The sequence below is a fragment of the Rhinatrema bivittatum genome, chromosome 2, assembly GCF_901001135.1.
Source record: "Rhinatrema bivittatum chromosome 2, aRhiBiv1.1, whole genome shotgun sequence".
Classification (NCBI taxonomy): Eukaryota; Metazoa; Chordata; class Amphibia; order Gymnophiona; family Rhinatrematidae; genus Rhinatrema; species Rhinatrema bivittatum.
Genome location: NC_042616.1, coordinates 52709111 through 52724008, shown reverse-complemented (window position 1 = coordinate 52724008; position 14898 = coordinate 52709111). Strand labels below are relative to the sequence as shown.

The window sequence follows — 14898 nt, the reverse complement described above, 5'->3', positions numbered from 1 at the left end:
AGTTAAATCACAAGCAGATTGTGATAAATTGCAGGAGGACCTTGTGAGACTGGAAAATTGGGCATCTAAATGGCAGATGAAATTTAATGTGCACAAGTGCAAGGTGTTACATATAGGGAAAAATAACCCATGCTATAATTACACAATGTTGGGTTCCATATTAGGTGCTACAACCCAAGAAAGAGATCTAGGCATCAAAGTGGATAACACATTGAAATCGTCGGTATAGTGTGCTGCGGCAGTCAAAAAAGCAAACAGAATGTTAGGAATTATTAGGAAGGGAATGGTTAATAGAACGGAAAATGTCATAATGCCTCTGTATCGCTGCATGGTGAGACCGCACCTTGAATACTCTGTACAATTCTGGTCGCCGCATCTCAAAAAAGATATAGTTGCAACGGAGAAGGTACAAAGAAGGGCAACCAAAATGATAAAGGGGATGGAATAGCTCCCCTATGAGGAAAGGCTGAAGAGGATAGGGCTGTTCAGCTTGGAGAAGAGACGGCTGAGGGGGATATGATAGAGGTCTTTAAGATCATGAGAGGTCTTGAACAAGTAGATGTGACTCGGTTATTTTCACTTTCGAATAATAGAAGGACTAGGGGGCATTCCATGAAGTTAGCAAGTAGCACATTTAAGACTAATCGGAGAAAATTATTTTTTTACTCAACACACAATAAAGCTCTGGAATTTGTTGCCAGAGGATGTGGTTAGTGCAGTTAGTGTAGCTGGGTTCAAAAAAGGTTTGGATAAGTTCTTGGAGGAGAGTGTCCAAAAAAGAACTTTCTCCAATTAGTTTTAAATGTGCCTCATGCTAACTTCATGGAGTGCCCCCCAATCTTTCTATTATCCGAAAGAGTAAATAACAGATTCACATCTACCCGTTCTAGACCTCTCATGATCTTAAAGACCTCTATCATATCCCCCCTCAGCTGTCTCTTCTCCAAGCTGAACAGCCCTAATCTCTTCAGCCTTTCCTCATAGGGAAGCTGTTCCATCCCCTTTATCAGTTTGGTTGCCCTTCTCTGTACCTTCTCCGTCGCAACTATATCCTTTTTGAGATGCGGCGACCAGAACTGTACACAGTATTCAAGGTGCGGTCTCACCATGGAGCGATACAGAGGCATTATGACATTTTCTGTTTTATTCACCATTCCCTTTCTAATAATTCCCAACATTGTTTGCTTTTTTGACTGCCGCAGCACACTGAACTGACGATTTCAATGTGTTATCCACTATGACGCCTAGATCTCTTTCTTGGGTTGCAGCACTTAATATGGAACCTAACATTGTGTAACTATAGCATGGGTTATTTTTCCCTATATGCATCACCTTGCACTTATCCACATTAAATTTCATCTGCCATTTTGATGCCCAATTTTCCAGTCTCACAAGGTCTTCCTGCAATTTATCACAATCTGCTTGTGATTTAACTACTCTGAATAGTTGATCAAGGCCTATAACTATACTAGAAATACTATCTTTACTTGAAGACTCTGCACTATCACTACCAACTTTTTATCTGGGGTGATGTGCCACTTACATATATTTGTCTTTGTGCTTTTTATATATAAAATAGTAGTGGCCAGTTTGCTGAGATTGGTTCTAAAAGCTGTATAATGAGGTTACTATGTGAAGGTGCTCAGCAAGATTTAGCAAGAGAATTTTACTCTGCTTAATTGTTCTTACCCCTTCAGACCTCTTTCCTCTTTCTCAGCTTAGTGTCTCCAAATGAATTTGTTGTGAACCTCATTTGTGAGCCAGAATAAGTTGACCTGTGTGGATCTTTTGGTGCTTTCTTAAATTTGATTTCCAGGCAAAGCTTTTATTACACTCGGTACATGTTAATTTTTCTCCAGTGTGGGTTCTTTGGTGAACTGCTAGCTGTATTTTCCAAGTGAAACTTTTATCACATTCGCTGCATTCAAATGGCTTCGTTCCTGTGTGGATCCGTTGGTGTTTTCTTAAATTTGATTGCAAAGTGAAGTTTCTATCACACACAGTACATTTATATGGTTTTTCTCCTGTGTGGATCCTTTCATGCTTTCTGAGCTCTGACATGCGACAGAAGCCTTTATCACACTCAGTACATGTGAACGGTTTCTCTCCAGTGTGGATCTTGTGGTGAACTACGAGCTGCGGTTTTGAAGCAAAGCTACTATTACATTCTGTGCATATGAATGGCTTCTCGCCTGTATGGATCTTTTGGTGAGCTTTTAAATTTGCTTTCAAAGTGAAGCTTTTATCACACTGAGCGCACATAAACAGTATCTCATCTATGTGGACCTTATGGTGAATTCTTAAATTTGATTTTAGATTGAAACTTTTATCACACTCAGTACATGAAAATGGCTTTTCTCCAGTGTGGACCCTTTGATGTACTATTAGATTTGATTCATTATTAAACCGTTTATTACACCCAGGACAGGTGTAGGGTTTCTCTCCTGTGTGGATTCTTTGATGCATTCCAAGCTGCGATTTCCTTGTAAAGCTTTTGTCACATTCAGTGCATTTAAATAGTTTTTCTCCTTTGTGGTTCCTTTGATGCATTCCCAGTTCTGATAGGAAACCGAAGCTTTTATCACACTCTGTGCATGAAAATGTTTTTTCCTCTATATGAGTCATCGGGTATGAATTTAGACCTGACTTTTGACTTAAGTTATCATTTTCAAGACATGTTTGCTGTTTCTCCACCACATCGTTTGTTTGATGTGATATAACATGTGTCTGAATTCCAATAGAAGTTCTTCCATCTCTATAAATAATGCATTTATTTATAGGGACTGTGCTCGAGTTAGGAAAAGAGAGTGGAGGAGACAATCTATCTGCTCCCTGGATAAATATTTCTTTGACTCTCTCTGAGAGCATCTTCTGGCTTTCCTGATATTCAGCACATTCCTGATGATGCTTCTTATTTTCATGACTGAGCCCATAACCTGCTGAATCAAAGAGAAAGGCCAGGCATTATTTCATTTGTTGTTAGCACAGGAACAGTTCACAGGCTCTATATTCAGACCCTTAGAGCTGAATGTGTGACGGGGAGCTAAAAAGCATAGGATTTTAGTCACATCCTCCTGTGTCAGGTGAGAAACTAGATAGGAGGCAGCTCTACCAACTTTGTAATGTGGTCATCCCATAGCAAAGCTCATATTTAAGTTACTACATGACTAAATTAATTCAATGAATTTAGTTTCTAAAATGAGGGATTTCTTTATTTTTACTGAATTTGTTTTTTTATATAATACTGCCTTCAGGTGTGAGGACTAACCAAAGCGGTGTACAACCAGTTAAAATACAATGAGGTATACATTCAAAATTAAAAGGCTAAGTAAGATAGGGTCCCAGAGACCACAAGAATAAGATAAAACAAGGGCTGGATTACCTCTTTTTCTTTGCTCACTCCTGTTAAAAAGACAGAGAAGGGAACACACACAGCTGAACTCCCACTCCCACGGTTCAGCTGACTTTCAGATAGGCTACTGAGCAAATTGATATGATTTTTCTGCTTATTTTCATATCTATAGTCCTGCCCTGGCAAAAGGCCACCAAGAGCTCACACCATATTAGCAGAGAGGCCAGAGATCACACCCTCCTTGAGCAGGAAGGAAGTACACAGAGAGGAAAATGTGGGAAGTTCTGCACTGTTTCTGTCTAAGCTGTCCCCACTTTGAGGAGAAAGGGAGGGCTTTATGTTTGTCGATTGACTGCACTGGAAGCTAAGATGACTGAAAAAAGAAGTACAATTTATGAAAATTGGGGGACACCTGTAACTCACTCCCATGGTCCCCCAGCCTTTGCATATCAGACCTATGGGGCCTAGTGAAGTCAATGGATAACAGACTTTCTCCCAATTGTATTCATCTTTTATTTACTCTTCCACTTCTTGTATTGTCGTGAGCAGCCAGGCCATGCTTTCAGCTTGCGCAATGTTAGTTATCAGAAGTGGGCCAGAGGTCTGATTTCCTGCAGCTGTGCAGGAAATGGTCTGGGAGAGGACGAAAAGAGGAACAAGGTTGCAGAGGAAAGATGTCCTGACATGCTGAGCAATGCAAATAGAAAAATAATATGCCAAAAAGTAATTATGTTTGCTTGCTGAAAATAAAAAGGAGAAATGGAAATTTACCGGTCAAGATGACCTGCGGATGCTAAGATGTGTAATTCATGCTAATTTTTTAGGTATAAGAGAAAAGCTGTTCCTGTATTTTTTTACGACTCAGATGAGACTTGTTCACGTCAAAGCTCCTCTTGATGTGCGCACATCAATAAAGAGGTAATACTTATGCAGTTAACATGGATGTGATTTTTATTTCAGCCGAGTTGGGGAGAGAGCCCAGAGACCTAATTAAATAGATTTCTTCAGTGTGAGTGTGTAAAATATATATATATATATATGTTGAGAACCACCAATATGCACTTGGTTTTATGATAGTATTTGATCAGTTCATATCTGCAAGGTGTATACATTTTTTAAAGGTGCTGCTTTCATAGTGCCAATAAATCAAATTCTGCAGGGGGTCTACAAAAATCTTAGACACAATTAGCTTTGTTGTGTCTATACAGACACGGATTTATCTTGAGCAAGAGAGTCCCAAGCTGTGAACCAGGGGGAAGCATTGAGCGGGGGGCTCCCTGGTGCAGAAACATTGGGGAGGGGGCCCTTATTCCTATCCAGAGCAACAGGAGAAAAGCCAAGGCCAAGCCTACAACTTAGAGCTCTGGGGCCTTCCCTTTCACCTGCCCACCGCAAGCAATAAAGTCACCAGAGCCAACATTGCATCCCACCAAAGGCAGGCCAATGGATGTGGTTTTATTATGCAGCTCTTTTCCGGGTTGGAGATGCTTAAACTAGGTTTTGTGAGTTTGTTTCTAATCATAGTAAGTACACCATGGCCAGCTTGTCATGACTGACCTGATGGCTGGCTGTGACAGCAGTTGGGGGAACACTTAAGGAAGGAGCCAAAGGGGTTTTAGATAGAGTCAGTGCACTGACCTATATGACCCCATCTACAGAAGTCTTCTATTCACCATCACGTACCTGTACAAGAGCTTTCCATCTTATCTCTTTCAGACCTGCTGCGTGGATTCTACTTTTGTTCAATCTTTGCAAGTAGAGCAACCCCATAGGCTGTTCCTACCAAAAAAGAATTAGATCATGTTTCTCCTAACTTTATTACACACTTTTACAAAATATTTGTACAGAAATTTAATTTAGCCCCATATCTATGTAATGTGATGCCATTTTTTTTTTTAAATTATGCCTTTATTGGGATTTTTTTTAACACCAACATGAATAAAAAAATAAAAACAAGCACTTAGAAGGTGTAACAGCAAAAAAATACTAAGGAAATAATCACAGAAGAATAAACAGTGACACCAATCAAAACAAGTCCATATTAAATGGAAAACAAAAAGGTAAAGAGGAAAAAAATTAGAACATGTCTAACACCATATATCAATACCCCAAAGTGTTCTTCCATTAGCCCCCCAAGATTATATCAAACTAAGGGGGTCATTTATCAAATTGCTTTATGGCGTTTTCGCATGCGAAACACACCATAACGCATGGTGTGATGTTTCGCAATTTACCTTTATACACGACTTTGGATTGTCGTGTATAAAGGCATTTTCATTTTTTTCATTTTGCTCATTTATTTTTGCCGTTCTGCTCTATATACTACCTGATTGGGAACTTTTGAGGATGTAATAGCATTTCCGGTTTTGAGTGGATAAAACCATAGGAGAGCTGTTCCATTCCCTTTATCATTTTGGTTGCCCTTCCCTGTACTTTCTCCATCGCAATTATATCTTTTTTGAGATGCTGCAACCAGAATTGTACACAGTATTCAAGATGTGGTCTCACCATGGAGCGATACAGAGGCATTATGACATTTTCCGTTTTATTCACCATTCCCTTCCTAATAATTCCTGTGGATCTGAAGCCAGAGCTTTTTATCTTTAATGCTGAGATAGATGATCTCCCAAGAAATATAGCGAAGTTGGAATCGCATAAAGAACAAAATTGCTGAACATATAGATAAGCATAATTTAAATAGAGAAAGCCAACAAGAATTTAGCCAAGCGAAGTCTTGCCTCACAAATTTTCTACATTTCTTTGAGGGCATAAATAAACATGTGGATAAAGAAGAGACAGTTGATATCTGGATTTCCAGAAAGACTTCTTAGAAATTAAAGTCATGGAATAGGTGGCAGGGTCGTATTATGGACTGCCAATTGGTTCAATAGAAAAAGGTGAATAGCGGCATGCCCCAGGGATCTGTTCTGGTACTGATGCTTTTTAATATATTTATAAATGAGCTGGAAACGGGAACAACTGAGGTGATCAAATTTGCTGAAGACACATAAGTATTCAAAGTTGTCAAATTACAAGAGGACTGTAAGAAATTGCAAGAGGACATTGCAAAACTGAGAGACTGGGTATGCAAATGGTAAATGAAATTTAATGTAGACAAGTGCAAAGTGATGCACTTACAGAAGAGTAACCCAAATTATAGCTACATAATGCAAGGTTCCACATTAGGAGTCATTGCTCAGGAAACTACGTTGAAATCTTCTGCTCAGTGTGCAACAAGCAGCCAAGGAAGCAAATAGAATGCTAGGGATTATTAGAAAAGGACTGGAGAATAAAACAGAGGATATCATAATGCCTCTGTATCACTCCATGGTGCAACCTCATCTTAAGTATTGTGTGCAGATCTGGTCACCACATCTCAAGAAAAGATATAGCAGAATTAGAAAAGGTACAGAGAAGGGTGACCAAGACGATAAAGGGGATGGAAAAATTCCCCTATGAAGAAAGATGAAGAGCTTAGGACTCTTCAGCTTGGAGAAGAGATGGCTGAGGGAAAATATGATAGAGGTCTATAATATAATGAGTGGAATGGAATGAGTGAGCGTTAATCAGTTGTTTACTCTTTCATAAAGTACAAAGACCAGGGGACATACAATGAAGTTACTGGGTAGTACAATTAAAACTAATAAGAGAAAATATTTTTTTTACTCAACACATAATTAAGCTCTGGAATTTGTTGCCAGAGGATGTGGTGAAAGCTATTAGTATAGCTGTGTTTAAAAAAGGTTTGGGCAAGTTCCTGGAGGAAAAATCCATCAACAATTATTAAGGGAGAGTTGCAGAAATCCACTGCTTATTTTTGGAATAAGCAGTTTGGAATCTTGCCAGGTACCTGTGATTTGGCTTGGCCACTGTTGGAAACAGGATACTGAGCTTGATGGAACCTTGGTCTGACCCAGCATGGCAAGTCTTATGTTTTTATGTTAGAAGCAAAGCAGCTGCTTGGAAAAAAGGAGGCAGCACCTAGCGATATTGATTTGTTCAAATGTTATGTGGACCGTTTATCTTATGGAGAAGCTGACAGCTGTGCAGATAGACACTTTGAAAGAATTTGGCAAAGTTTGGGGACCTTTTAACAGATGGGTGGGGAAAACAAAATGGGGGAGGGGAGAGTTAATTTTGGGGGTAGTAGGTTTTGCTTGTTACTGGGAGGTTTCTAAGACTGTGTCATGTAAGTCTGATTAAAATTCTTTTCTGAAAAATTAATAAACATTCAGTTGAAAAGAAACTGGAAGCTCATCACTGACTATGTAACTCTAACAATATGGTTAGTGCCAATTTCTTAAATTGTCCCCATAAGGCCAGAAGGACCTCACTTAATGCTAGTGTCCTCTGTGTTTACAGGATTTTTCTCAGGATGCGGTGAGGGAAAAGAGATTAATTATGATTATTCAGTTTAATTATCAAAATCTCAGAAGGAAACCATATGGACCCAAGTCCCATGCCGGTCTTTTAAGCACCTAGCAATGCCTCTGGTTACAAGAAACTTCAACTGCCCTGTGATCTGCTGATAAAACATTACAGTAAGTTCTTGGACTGACATTTTAGTGCAAAGTGGAGAATCTAATTTTGGGGTAAGTTGTTTTGAAGCTGACTTCCAGCAATGGGGAGGAATTAACTGAGAAACTGCAAGGGCAATCATGATTCAAAATCTGAAGGAGAGAAGAGTAGGTAACAGCAACACAAACACATGAACTTCCAGAAAGTGAACATTAAAAACTTAGAAGATCAGAAGGAAAGATGCCATAGGGAGCAAACCTAGGAGAGCCAGATGTTCCTTAAAAAAATTCCATTGTATCTCTGCTCTAAGTACTTCGGTGTGCAGGTGGGGAGAGGTTATGCCTTGGATGTTCTGAGAGCTAACAGGGCTTCCTCCCGACTGAACTGGGTGGAGCTCTGGTACATCCCACTCGTCTGGGCTGGTCGGACATGGACAATAAGGAAGGTGAAATTTAAACTTACCTGTTAACTTCCTTTCCTTTAATCCTGCCACACCATTCCAGAACTCACCCAAGGGAGCCGCTGCGATCAAGGGCTCTCAGTCTCCAAAGTTCGGAAATCTAACAGCAAGTACATAGCTGCCCATGCTGAAAGCAGTTGGCCTAATTGTGAGCTTAATTGTAGGAATTCTTATTTCTGGGTTTATAACCATAGAGTGAAAGTTTTTGGCTATATTAGATGTTGGTTGTGGTGGTAAATTTGGAAAACAAAAACAAAAAATTGCCTTTGGTTGTCTTACCTTTCACATAGGATACTGAAGAGCTGAAGGCAGCACAAGAATTTTATAGGGGACGCGACATCAGCTTAGAGCTTTTTTTTTTCTCTTTTTCATCAGCTGGCAGGAGGGCATAACCCACTTATCTGGACTGGTCTGGCAGGACTAAAGGAAAGGAAATTAACTGTATGTTTAATTTTCACCTTTCTTCTGTTTTTCTCTTTGCTCTTCACCACCTTTCCTTTCGTGGCACTCCCTTTATTCTTCCTTTCTCCCACTCCTCTTCTGTTCTCCCCACCTGTCTACTTCACTCTGTTCACTCCTCCACTCAGTTCTTTTTCTTTCCTCTTCTCTCCTGTGTCTCCAGGACCAGTGGAAGCACTAAGTGGACTAGGCAGGTTCCTATAGCACCACAGGCTTGGGAGAAGCACAGCCATGATGTCTCTTTCTTCCAATCTGTGCAGGCTCAAGAGAGAAATTAAGAAGGAGATGTCAACGTTGCTGCACTGTAAGGAGCAGGAGGAAGCAGCATCCACCCGCACACCAAAAAGAGGAGCAAGAGGCAAAGCGGCGTTGGTTTCACAACTCGAAGAAATTGGAGTCTAGTCAGCTGTGGGGAATGAATGAGGCGCAGCTCCTGCCACCTCCCCCCTCCCCAGTCAGCTTGTACCTCTAGAGTAAGAGAAGTGTATGTATGTATGCTTAAGATTGAGCACATATGATTGTGTAAGTGTATCGCTATTCCTTTCTTCTTCTGATGGAGTTTCAGGACTTTAATTAAAAATCTAAACAAAGAAGTTAAAATAAAATAAACGGGTTAAATTACTCATGAATATGGTTCTTTACTTGTCACTCCCTGTCCCTCCATCATCTTCAGTCGTGGTGGGGGAAAACACTCTTGCTGCCTCCCCTAAAATTTGCTCCGTCTCTCCTGGTAGGAGGCAGTTAATAGACTTCCTGCTGCTGCTTCAAGGTCTCCTCTACTGTGCTTCTCTGCCACTGGCCCCTCATCCTTGGGTTGCAGCAAGAAAAAAAGAAAAAGCACACTATTGGAGCCTGTCCCTTCCCATGCCTAAAAACACTTCCCAATCCTCCCAGAGCATTTAGGGGCAGTCCACCCAGATCGTGTGCTCTTGGAGGACTGACTGGATCCCCCAACAACAATGCAAGTAAAAACTTTTTTTTTTTTTTTATAAAGTTATGTCAGTGAAAATATGTGAGTGAGCACGCATACGAATCAGTGAAAATGTGTGAGGGAGCACGCATACGAATCAGTGAAAATGTGTGAGGGAGCACGCATACGAATCAGTGAAAATGTGTGAGAGAGTCTGTGCGCTTCAGTAGAGAAAGTCTGTGTACACTCTCTACCCTCAATTAATCCACACCATTCTCAGGGTGACTGGAATTAAAAATTCCCAGCTTACGGAGAGCAAAGGATTTTTTTTTAACCCTTATTAGTTTTAACTTTCATTTGATATGTCTGCTGTTTTGAAATATTTTATAGGCATTTGGGAGCTTTGATATAAAAATTTGTAAGTTTCTTATTGGCTATTCTATTCATCAGCTGTTTAGAAATATTTATTCTTTTTATTAATATGCTTTTACTATTATGATTGAATATTCTTGAGGTATATTTGCATACTATGGAGGAAGTGCATGCAAATTCAATGTGATTACCTGAAAACTAGACCCATTTGTGGCTCGAGGACCGGTGTTGGCCACCCCTGCCTTATAGTATTAGACTTTTTATGATGTGTTTTTTGTTTGTTTTGAGGCACGAAGTTTCTGTTTTTCCATTATTTCACTGTATACAGAGACTGGCTTGTTTAGTTTTTATCTGCATATTTCTACTTTATAGTCTCTTTATACTGTATTTAATAAGGGTCTGCCCGTTCTGCATGTGTGACCAACATGCACTATTCTGCTGGTGTATAGTGTCTTTGTAGGGATTTGTTGCAGTCTGGCTTGCTCTCTTTTCCCAGTAGGAGGTGTACTGGTATTTGCAGTGTTTCCTTTTCATAGGTAGGGTTGTGACTGTTTGAGCGCTGGCAGTTAATGCTGTTTTGGTGTGAGAGATTTATTATACTGTAATTGTAATTCAGTTTAGTTATGAGAGCCTGCCCACAATAAACACATGTCATAAAAGGTCTAATACTATAAAGGCAGGAGTGGCTAACCCCGGTCCTCAAGAGCCACATATGGGTCTAGTTTTCAGGTAATCACATTGAATTTGCATGCACTTCCTCCATAGTACACAAATATACCTCAAGAATATTCAATGTGGAAATCTGAGAGAGAGAGAGAGAGAGAGACACACCTCGGAGGCAGGCTGTGCGGCTCGACGTGTGCAGGCTACCGATTTTGCGCAGCCTTGCACGCGCCGACCGCAGATTTTAAAAGATACGCGCACAGGTAGGGTTATTGTTGTTTGAGTCCTTGGTGTTATTACTGTTATGTTATGATGGGACTGCAGTATAGATTTTGAGTGTCTTTTTTCATGGGGTTTGTGTTAGTTCACAATGTGCCTGGCAGTGGAAGGTGTTTGTGCTGCTGTTACTGTGAGGTGACACCAGAATTTGAAAATATCTTTTACGATGATGAGCTGTAAGGGAAACATCCAAGCTCCATTGTTTGGGGGAATTTCAGTGGATGCACAGAGTTAGAGAACTGGATGTGCAGGATTTGTATTGACATTCTGTCCCTTCCTATATAATCCAGACTTCACTCTTATAGCCATACAGAATTAGTTGAATGAGGCTATCAAATAATTTTATAGTAGTTTTACTAGAAGTGTGAAACTGGTCAGCTTTTTAAAATTACGAAGACGACCCTTTGGACTTTTTTATTAACACTTTTTTTTTTTAAAACCAATTATAAAGCAGGATCCATACTATAGAGGTGAGTGTGATGAAGAAATGTCATTTTGGCTCCCCCCCCGCCCCAAAAAAAAAAGATTCTTCTGTCCAGAGATGCCACTGATTTTCTGTGACCTTAAGCATTAGTACAAGAAGGATTAAGGGGGGATGCTGGAGAGGCACACAAATGCATTGGCCCCCAGGCGCCAGAGACCCTTGGTGCGCCACTGGGTGCGAACCATATGGGGCCGCAAGCGGTGGCAAAGAGGAGTGGAGATTTGGCAGGCCGTGAGCAGTGCCCAACCTTCTCGCAACCAGAAAACCACACAGTCAGTGGGTGTGATCGAGAAAGAGGAAGGAGTCTGAGTCGGAGCCGAGACCAGGGGTGGCACGCAAGGGAGAAGGCTCGCCTAAGGCGCCTAATCCCCTTGCACCTGCCCTGGTCTCATGGCATAGCTGACCCGCTGAATATACTCAGATAACTTTGAGTTAGTTGGATATGTTTTTTTCAGCTAACTTTAGACCTGTTCACTAGCAGGTCTAACTTATCTCGTTAACAGCCAAATAAGTCTGAAAATTATTACTTATTCAGCTATGTTAGCTGGATAAGTATCCATGCCCTGTAATGCCCCTGTCCTGCCCACCACTTAGACAGATATCTATGTAGCCAGATAAATAGTTATCCGGCTAAGTAGTGGCTGCTGAATGCGGCTGAATCTTCAAACAGTGCCACTTAGCTATATCAAGCCCCTGTCTTTCACAAGTCAATTTTCCTATTAAGAGCCTATGGAAATGCAGAGATGTAAAGTCAATGGGACCTTTTCTGATTCATTTAGACAAACATAGAATACAGAAATGATTTAACTAGCACAAATTTAAAAACCTTGAACATAGTACCAACTGTCAAGGCTTCACCCCAAAAATCAACTAAAGAGTGGAGAAGTAGCAGGATTGTGACCTTGGGTGAGTCACTTCACTTTCCATTGCCTCAGGTAACAATTTCGATTGTAAGCCCTCTTGGGTAGGCACTAGGGTAACCAATTGCCCGGTTTTCAAACGGACAGCCCAGTTTTCAGCCTGTTGTGTAGTAAAACCCGGTCAGGCAAGCCCAGGAGCCAGTCAAGGGTGACAGCCTGGTAGTACTCCAATCACCTGCCTGTTTTCGGGGCTCTGTCTGACTCGCCTCCTCCTCCTCTGACTCTCCCATAGCTGTGCCGCACTTGTCGCTTCTTCGCGCTGTCCTCCTGGGAGTCACAGAGGAAGAGGAGAGTTGAACCGTGCCCCAAAGACAGGCAGGCAGAATCTGCCTAGGAAAAAAAAATCAACGCGCGATTTCAAAGAGAAAAAAAAAAGAAAAAAGGAGGGGGGGGGGGGGGGGCTGCAGCCGGCCGCTCCCCGCCCCCCCAAGTGTCCGGTCCTGCTCCATGGAAAAGTTGACAATCCTAATTTGTAACTTGCCTTCAGCTTGGGTTTGGAAAAATGAATAATTAACAAGGGTGGATAACTGCATGATCTCTGAAATAGTCTGGATATATTATAGGAGCCAGTGGCGCTATTGCATTTAATTGTGTTTCTTTACCTGCTGCTGTCCTTCTTAGCCTTCATGTGGGGGGGGGGGGGGGGAGATGGGGAGGAGTAGGAGAGAGACTGCGGTGGCAGCGCTGCTGAGTTGGGAGGAGCTGTTTGCCGGAGGAGCGGGTTTTCAGGAACAATAACAATGGGAGCAGAGTCAGATACAGAAGTCTAGTAAGAGAGAAAAAAACCCATAAATCCCTAAAGAAAGTAAACTTATGCCGCTCTTGAAACCAAGGCGTGTGGAAAAAGGTCCCCAGCAGCAGGCAATAGCAGCAAAGAGAATGCCTGCTGCTGCTGTTTTCCTTCTTTATTTTTCCTTACGGTGAGACAGCTTGCACGTGTAATGAGCTTCTGGAGTTCAGGAAGTTCAGCGGGGCACTACATATACAAAATTAAAAAACAAAAAAAAGTTTTTACAGTGTGTTGAGCAAATAGAAAATCGAGCAGGCAGAGCAAACAGCTTCCTCATAATAGGACCTCTGTTGATGTCATACAGACTCGAATAACTTTATTAGTATAGAAAGTAATACACGGTCATTTTAGGGCCGAGTTGAAACCTGAACGCTGTAATTCAGAACAGGCTGAAAGCACATCTTAAACTTGGGGGGGGAATTCACTGAAAAAAAAGAAAAGGAAGCTCTGCTCTATTACCCAGGAGCTTTCCCAAACACCCCCTGCCTCTGTGCAGCCTTGACCGTCAGCATTAATTGCTGTGAAACTTCCCCAACAGCTCCCTGCAGTTGTCTGACTTACCAAAGCTCCTTAACTCAACCTCCCTCCCTCTTGGAGGTAATCATTCTGCTTGCCTTCTCCCTCTGCAAAGGAAAACAAATTCCAGGCTCTTTTTTTTTAATTATTATTATTTAAAGGAGTATTCCCTCTTTTTCCAAGCCCACACTTCTTTCTGCCTTCACTATCTGTCCCTGCAACCCCTCGTGCCGCTTAGGAATTTCTTTCCTTCCAGTACTGAAAACTTTACTACATCTCTGATCAGGAGTAAAATTTCCAGCACTAGGAAAATCTGTTAGGCCACCGCACCTCTGTGCATCGGGGAGAACTGCTTAATGCTCTCATTTACATGGGATTTCCATGTGAGGGTGTTAAGCAATATGCACATTTTGTGCACATGCAACTCATTCCTGCATAGGCAGTAATATTTACAAGCACAAAATATGCGTTCAAGTGCAGATAAAATCATGCATAAAATCATGCATTCAGCTGAAACCACTTTATTGCATTGGCCTCGCAAAAAGGTATGTTCAGCTTCAGTTGTGTGCATGTTTTTCAAGTGCAAATTCTTCCAGTTCAACCAGTAGGGTGACCAACTGCCCAGTTCTGGACCAGACAGCCCAGTTTTCCAGCCTATTGTACACTAAAACCCGGTCAGGCAAGGACAGGGGCAAATCAGTGGTGGCAACTTGGCTGCGCTCCAAACATTTGCCTGCTATTTTCTGGCACAGCCACAGGAGCAAAAGGGGAAAGACGCATACTTACATAGGGGCCGATGCAATACAGTGCACTCAGCTGAGTGCACTGTATAACCCGCACTCTGACGCAGGTTAAATAGGCGCTAATCCACCCCTTAATGCAATAGGAGGATTAGTGCCTATTTAGCCTACGTGCGACGAGGAGTGAATGTAATAGTGCTCATCACATGCAAATGCATGTGAATGAGGCTATTACTCATTCACTCCGAATGCAAAAAGATAAATGTGCGTCTCAGACGCACATTTTGCTCTCAGATATTAACGCCTGCCTGGAGCAGGTGTTAATAGCTGAGCGCAGGTAAAAGAAGTACAGAAAAGAAGTACAGAAAAGCAGAAAAAACTGCTGCCGGTAAACTCGGCAACAGTTTTCATAACCGGCCATCTGCCAGTAATGAA

The 14898-nt window shown here is 41.5% G+C and overlaps 1 protein-coding gene across 2 annotated transcripts; it reads right to left on the bottom strand.

Annotated features, from left to right (window-relative positions):
• Window positions 1-1528: 1528 nt before the first annotated feature.
• Window positions 1529-13389, bottom strand: LOC115083951 (gastrula zinc finger protein XlCGF52.1-like). 2 transcript variants are annotated; one of them, XM_029588111.1, is made up of 3 exons: window positions 13020-13389; window positions 5036-5131; window positions 1529-2939 (listed from the first exon to the last, which is right to left on the bottom strand). In XM_029588111.1, exons 2-3 carry the CDS (start codon window positions 5052-5054, stop codon window positions 1750-1752), a joined length of 1209 nt encoding a protein of 402 aa, XP_029443971.1. In that variant the 5' UTR covers window positions 5055-5131; window positions 13020-13389; the 3' UTR covers window positions 1529-1749. The 2 variants fall into 2 exon arrangements, with proteins under 2 accessions (XP_029443971.1, XP_029443973.1); XM_029588113.1 differs by having other exon boundaries at window positions 1529-2936.
• Window positions 13390-14898: the final 1509 nt, after the last annotated feature.